Source organism: Rattus norvegicus, chromosome 15 (genome assembly GCF_021556685.1).
Source record: "Rattus norvegicus strain SHRSP/BbbUtx chromosome 15, alternate assembly SHRSP_T2T, whole genome shotgun sequence".
NCBI lineage: Eukaryota > Metazoa > Chordata > Mammalia > Rodentia > Muridae > Rattus > Rattus norvegicus.
Window position 1 is genome coordinate 45551640 of NC_141548.1, and position 7459 is coordinate 45559098.

At 44.5% G+C, this 7459-nt stretch overlaps 1 protein-coding gene across 8 annotated transcripts in view; it reads right to left on the reverse strand.

Annotated features, from left to right (window-relative positions):
• Cdca2 (cell division cycle associated 2) overlaps positions 1-7459 on the reverse strand; it is a 46589-nt gene that overhangs the window by 38571 nt on the left and 559 nt on the right. For 2 of the 8 annotated variants that reach the window (NM_001431440.1, XM_087585770.1), the window contains exons 1-4: positions 6935-7083; positions 6656-6719; positions 6394-6567; positions 4690-4844 (exon numbers count right to left, since the gene is read on the reverse strand). In NM_001431440.1, coding sequence (NP_001418369.1) covers positions 4690-4844; positions 6394-6567; positions 6656-6719 — 393 coding nt within the window. In that variant the 5' untranslated portion in view covers positions 6935-7083. Of the gene's footprint in view, positions 1-4689; positions 4845-6393; positions 6568-6655; positions 6720-6934; positions 7391-7459 lie in introns of those variants that run through there. The other 6 variants (XM_087585772.1, XM_087585769.1, NM_001431437.1 and 3 more) reach the window with 4 other exon arrangements.

Below are 7459 nucleotides of genomic sequence, written 5' to 3' on the forward strand. Positions count from 1 at the left end.
TAAGGTGGTGTGGAGAAACCACCACTGTGGCTGAGACATGTAATATGTTGCACTGGCAGTTTAGGAAAGAAAGATTCGAGTGGCATTTGGATTGAAACCACAGTGAGAAGTGGTCTGACACTCGGGGAACAAGGCATATAACAAAACCAGGAGCAAGCAGATGAGAGCAAGCCCACACATGCCCACAGACTGGCTGAAGAGGAGGAGGAGGCCACAGGCAGACAGGGTTCAGACAAGGGGAACAAAGATACAGGCTTCAAAAAAATAGATGGGTTTCCACTGGAAACGTGGGGAAATTAAAGCAGCAGAGGCAATGCTGCGACTCCCCCTAAAACATCTTTGTTATTTGTAATAGTGAGTGGACTGGGGAGGAAGGAAAGGAGGTATTGGCCTGAGTGGGCTGGATAAGGGACGGAGAAATATGAACCTATTGTTTAGCCTCAGTTATTATCATGGCTGATCCTGATAGCCAACTTGTTAGGATCGGAACTATGGAGGAGACAACCTTTTGAGCATGTCTAGAAGGGAATTTCAACAGTAGAGGGAAGGCTTAGCTTGCACATGGGCTGTACCATGCCATGGGCAGGAGCCCAGACTATACCAAGAGAAAGGGAGTGGGCAGCTAGCATTCACACACTCTTGTTCCCTGACTGTGGATACAGTGTGACCTCAAGAGATCTCCACCGTGCCATTATGACCAGGATGGATTATACTCTAAACCTGGGAACCAGGAAAAACTCTTCGATTCTTAAGCAGTTTTTCCCATGTGTTTTGTGATAGCAAAAAGAGAGATAACTCACAACACTTTCACTCAGTACTCAGGGTGACAACACAGGCTGCTGCTATCTAGGTCTGAAGCTCTAAAGACCTCTGGGCTGTAGACATTTTAGAATCAGCACATAGATGGTACTCAAAGCAAAGAGTGGTAGAGAGATCTAGGCACACCAGCATTTCTGAGGGGAAAACTGGAGGAATCCGCAAAAGAAACAGAAATAACCAGTGACCCAAGAGGAAAACTAGACAAATGTGCAATCCTATGACCCAAATGAGAAGGTGTCTCAATGCAATCGAACACAGCCAAAGCCACTGCAAGTCCAAGCAAGGATAGAGTGGCCGGCAGCAAGAGAATGGCAGGGAACCAGGCGTGGTGGCATATGCCTGTCATCACAGTAACTGTGAGTTTGAGGCAGGAGGGCTGGGTTCCAAACAAGCCTAAGCTATGTTCAGACTCTGTCTTGGGTGTCCCCCCCAAAAGGAAAGGATAGCCAGGGAGGAGTCAAAGCAGTCAGGCAGAAGAGATGGGGCACTGAAAAGGAATGTGGTGGTTTAAATGAGAAATGTTCCCCATAGTCTTGGGGATTTGAACTTGGTCCCCACTGATGGCACTATTTGGAGAAGTTATGGAGCTTTTAGGAGGTGCAACCTCACGGAAGTACAGGAGATGAAGAAGCAGCTTTGAGAGCTTATGGCCTTCCTAGCTCCAAGTCTGCCTTCTCTGTCCTCTCCATGTGAATAAAGAGATGACCTATTAGCCACTATGCCTCGCCCTCTGGTATCATAAGCTAAAATAAACCTCTTTTTCCTCAAGCTGCCTTGATCATATTTTACTATAGCAATAAAAAGAAACTAATACAGAGATGGAGAACATAGTAATCTAGTACCCCAAGGAAAAGAGGGTAAGCTAACTGCAAAAGAAAATTCAGCTCAGAATAGCACAAGGACCACAACAAAGTCATGTAAGGGCTGATATAACCAAGGTACTGGAGCTGAGAGAAAGGGAAACATGAGCAGAAAGTGGGCCATTTCCGTACCTTCCATTGTGGGATGTGAACAGCCAGCACAGAAGCAAATGGTAACAGAATCTTTGTTATTAAAATGCTCAGGGGCCCTAGAGAAGATGGTGCAGTACTGGCCGCCTAGTGTAAGTTCCTAGCACTTAACGGCAGAGCTTAAGTGTAGGTTGATGTCATTACGCTGGTGAAGGATAGAATGAGGCCTGTCTTTGGATGAGAAGGATGGGCAGAAGGAAAGTTTTAGAGAGGCAGAGGAGGCCAGAGCAAGGGAGAGGCAGCCGAGAGAACATGGCGGCGGATGTTAAGATTCTTCTCTGCACATTTACAGTTTGTTATGACTTCCAGTGGCTTAAGTGTTCTTAATGGATGAATGTGTACAGGATTTTGTGTATCTAGATGGGCAAATTATATCTTATCTAGTGGACAGCTTATATCGTAATCAATTGGTTTTAAGTTTATTGTGTGGATGTATTGTGGAATGAGAATTTAACATGTAAATCTGATTGTTGGGTTACCATTTGTTGAGTTGATTTTACTGAGCATTCCACGTTAGCAGAAAGTCACCAAGAGAGATACTAATCTGAGATAAAGTAGCACTGGTTCAAATGGCCCTCTGGAGTCAGAACTATCGAGAGAGCGCCCACCAGGGAATGTATGGGAACCAGTTCCGTTGCTTTTTTATTTTTACCACAATACTCTGTAATTCCAGTTGCCGGTGATTCAATTCCCTTTTCTGACCTTTTTTGGCACTGCACACATGTGGTACTCAATTATTTTTTTTTCAAATACCATCTTTAAGTAGAGAAATTCAGGGCCTAGGGAGCTGGTTTAGTGAGCAAAGAGCTCGCAACACAAGCACAAGGCCCTGAGTTCAGATACCCTACCCCCTATAGCAAAAGCTATGGATGAAAGCACACATCTATAACCCCAATGCTGGAGGGTGTTACACAGAGACAGGCATATTCCAGAGACCTATGTAGCCAAGATGGTAAGCCTCAGGTTCAGTAAAGAAACTGTCTCAGAAACAAAGGGCAGTAAAGGAACAGACCTGATGTCTATACATATAACACTCAGACCCACATACACGAAAATGAATCTATCAGCCTACCTTGCAATGTGGGATATCTTTTACCTAAAAGGTTTTGTAACCATAGGCACTGATCATTTGGGAAATACTCAATTTCGGTGTTAATTCACATTTCCCCAAAAGTGGTTCATTTTAGGCAATATCAAAGTATTTTATAGTCTACCCACTGATCACTCAAGAAGTTGTCAAGTGCACAGTTGTGGGTACATGCTGGAGCAGGGTCTCATGCTGTGTATTCAGATGTTGACTTCTGTGCCATGAGATCTAGTTAGTTAAGATCTCAGTAAGTTAGTATACAATAGTAAGGATACAGGTAGTGTCATGAATATTGAAGAATCTCCTCTATTAACGTGGTGTAAAGCATGCTCCCCAATGATCTCTGATTGCTTAATCAAAGGCTGAACAGGCAATGACTGGGCAGAGGAGAAAGGCTGGAGCTCCTATCCCAGGCAGGGGTCGAAGAAAATTGCCAGTAGAAAGAGTTGGCCTTGAGGCAGGTGAGGGTCCAGGAAGAGAGGAAGAACCACAAGGGGAAAAATTGTGGGGAGACCATGTAGGTCACCAGGAGCACTGACATGAGGACACACGAGAAGAGAGCAAGGCAGGCTAGATTCAAACTGCAAGTAACACAGGGCCTGGTGCTAGGATGTATATAGGTTAGACCCTCAGACCCTGCCCGGTGTAGGCTTACAACTTGTTAATAAAAACACCAGGTCTGTTCCTTTTATTTAGGAGCTATATGGGCTAAAGTGGGCGTAGAGGCACCCTGCAGATATCTGGGAGCAAAAGTAGGCATAGAAACCTCCCCCAAAAATACTCGTCTAGGTACATGTTTTCTAAAATCTTAATTTCCTCTTAAAAAATGCAATCCTCCTTACTGGTAAGACATTGTTCAGTTTCAGTGGTAGGTTCAGTGTCTATGTCATTACAAGCCTGACAAACCACAATTTTTCTATCAGTCGTTCTATCAAGTAAAAATGATGTTCTGTAAAAAAGCAGCCAGGTCAGCACACACAACTCGATCACACACATTTCTAGAAACTTCTGAAATGTTTGATGCAGACTTTTTACTTCATTATATACAATAATTGAGGAGTGGGATATAGCAGTGAAGTTCATCATTTTTAATTCTTCAAAGACATTTAAAAAACTAAAACTATTTTCTCTGAGTGACCAGAATTTAGTAAAATTAGAAGAACAGTTTGACTTCATGGAACTTCAAAACGGGACTCAGGGAAACCCCAAGGTTGTTTTATTAGTGAACAGGAAATTGTCTTGTGCACAGACCACATTGCACAGCACAAGAAGGAAGTGGAAACAACACAAGTGAATGGCTCTAGAGTAAGAATGGTTTCCTTCGCAGGGTGATAGGCGGGACCTGTATCTTTCCTAAGTCTTTAACTATTTCACCTGCTAGGGCATGCACTAGTTTAATAACATCTGAAAAACCAGGAGCTAAGCACACCAGAAGACAAGCCATTGTTTCTCTTTCTCCTCTGCCCAACCAGTAGTTATGAAAACACTAGAAATAGAGAAAAGCCACAGGAAGAAAACACCCAAGGGATGGGAGCTTTCCTCATTCCATGAAAATTTTACAAAACAGAAATCCTCTCCAGAAAGCCATTTCTGTAAAGACCACTAATCTCACTAAAGTTACACACCCAGCAAGTGTGTTACCTGCACAGTCCCTGCAAGACAGGGAAGGCAGTCTCCCCCAAGGTCTGAGTAGAAAAGTGCTAGAAAGTAGAAACCTTGACGAGTAAAACCATTTCCCTCACAAAACTCAGGAGCGTGCGGGAGGAAACATACCTCTAAGTAGGGATCGCGGGCCATTGGAGACCTTACAGCCTTCTTCAGGCTTCGCTGCTGAGCTATGAAGCGGATCAAACAGTTTGTTTCTGGAGAGCCCCGCACACCAACCGTAGAACGGCGTCTGTTCTTCTGAAGGGAAGATGATGACTTTCCTGCAACAAAACACTCCCATAAATCAGAACGGAACATGGCAATGGCTGGGTCCTGTGCTGGTGATGGGTCACCATAAGAGACAAAACAGAGTCCACACATGTAACAGAAAATTTAGTGAAGAGCTACTGGCAACGCTGCACGAACTGTCACTTGACCACTGATTCAACTCACGTTTCTAGATCAGCACTTGGCACACAGAAGGCCACAAATACTCCTTTAGTTTTCATTTGTGCCCCATAGCTCCAATACATAGAGAGGGCAGGAGTAACAGCTCGATGCTAAGACTCTCCTCTTGTTTATAGCAACAACCATGCACCTAAACTACAGTATGTTGTGGTTTCACTTACTGTAGCCATCCGGACTTGAAAGTATCACACGGGAACAGTTTAAAGCGTACCATTGCAAGCAGCACACAATCCACTATCTACCAACATCTAACCCTGACATGAATCTCCTGAATGGGCATGCTATATACCCTAAGGTCACTCTCTGGCTATCTGGCTGTGAGAGAGTCACTGTTTGGTACAGTAACTGTGTTCTTGCAAACGTTATTTTATTTTGGCCAACCCTGGCCTCAAGAGCAGTGATACTAGCAATTCAGCTAAGCTAAGAAGTGCTTCCTGTAAGGGCCCATAGGGTATTTGAGTAGAGAGAGAATAGTTTGTAATGGTCAAGCTTGATTCTAAACTCAACTAGTTTGAGGACATCTTGGATAGGGTGTGTTTCTAAGAGCCTGTCCACAGAGAAGTAGGCCACATCTCTTACTGTGGCCAATTTATAAATTAAGCATGATCATTGGTATGTATGCGTAGCAAAAATTATCTTTATTTTATGATTTATTCATAGTTTTAGTTCTAAAAACTTGCTGCAGCCCTTGGAACAGAGCTTCCATATAAGTTAGGACTGGTGAGACACACTGCTCATATTTTTTCAAAATTCTTTTTACTCTGGGATAAGCTACTTCACCTTCAGCATGCCATCCTGAATTTTGCTCACACAGCTATGTACACAAAAATGGATCTAGTCTTTAATGTGATAATTCGGAGCAATGCAGAATGAGTGTCACTTTGGCTTTGCCTAGTTCATGCCTTACACAGTATCACGGTGTGATTGGCTCCCCCAGTGTCTCATTATCCTTCTTTATAATCACTGTTCTAGAACCCAAAGGACTCTCTTCCTATATTTCCTTTGACATTGGGAATTTCATTCCTGAGGTTGAAGAAAACCAATATCTGGGTCTTTCTGTTTGGGATTTTTGAACGAGGCACAAAGCCTTGTCCCTTTTAACTTTCTTAACTGCCTTTCAACTTCCTCTGATTTTGAAATACACTGGTGGGCACAAAGCACAACTGATTCAGAAACTGTGTCATATTGGAAGCCCTAGGACTTTTTGATCCCTGCTATATTTGCTGAAAAGTCTCCCCAAACAAGCAAGTCTGCATGGTCAGTATAAATACACACAGAAAGAGTCAGACAGTATAACATGTATAATTCAGGACTACTAGAGTTATTGTTAAACTTGAAAAACTATACAAGAGCTTCTCTTACCTGAAGGGGTCTTAACAAAGCTTTCAGGTGTAATTCCCAACTGCTCTACGGTTACTGTGGAGAAGTCCAAAGGTGACTTAAAGGTATCAGGGGTGCAAAGATTAGGAGTCATGTCTGCTGCATGCTTCTGAGGGGTCACAAGCGGCCCGGTACCCAAGATAAAAAAGTCATTTTCTGAAAACGGAAAACACGTTGGAGGGTTAAACAATACATTAAAACACTCAAACCTTCCACTTAACGAGGGCAACAGGTCACCACATACCAGAATTATGACGGACACACTCCTTGGATTCAGAGAGAGGCTTGTTGTGTGAACTCGTATCCATCTGGAAGATGAGGAAGTTAAAGAATAAAATGTAAAAAATCTCACTACAAGCCAAAAAGAATGCGACGGAACTCTAACGCAATTAATACCACGGGAATACAAGCTGGAACGTTCTGATTAAAGAAACGGCGGGAGGTAGTATTGACTAAACAAAGCGGACCGAAATGATTTGTCCCGGCTTTGCATCCCTGAACCCCGGACGCATAGCAAGCCTACCTCTCCCGCCCGGGCCCCGCGCGTTCCCTCAGACGACTACGACAAGCGTCGCGGAGGCTCCGTTTCAGAGAGCACCAGAGGCCCGGGAAGAACCGGGAGGGCTTCCTGCAGGTCGCTGCACACCTGGACACACCACGTCCGGAGGAGGCGATCAAGCTCCGCTTGCCCGCCAGCAAATTCAAACCGCGGCCACGCCCCCGCGGAGGGATCTTGCGGAACGGTGGCCCACGTGTGTGTGCATCCCGCTCCCTCCAGACCTTACTCTCGTGCTCTCGGACGGAGCAGGGAGACTCTGTGTGTTCCGGAAGAATCACAGACAGCCATGAAATGACCCTGGAGAGACGAAGCTGAGGCAAAAAGGTGTACTGGGGACTACCGGTGAGTTCCGCGGAGCAATACTTCAGTTGCGAACAAATCCCGCCTCTAACCTTGGATTGGCTGCTGGAAACTTCGAAAATGAATCACCTGACCAATCGTGACAGAACCGCCGGATAGTTTACTCTATTAGCCAATCCAGATACCAAC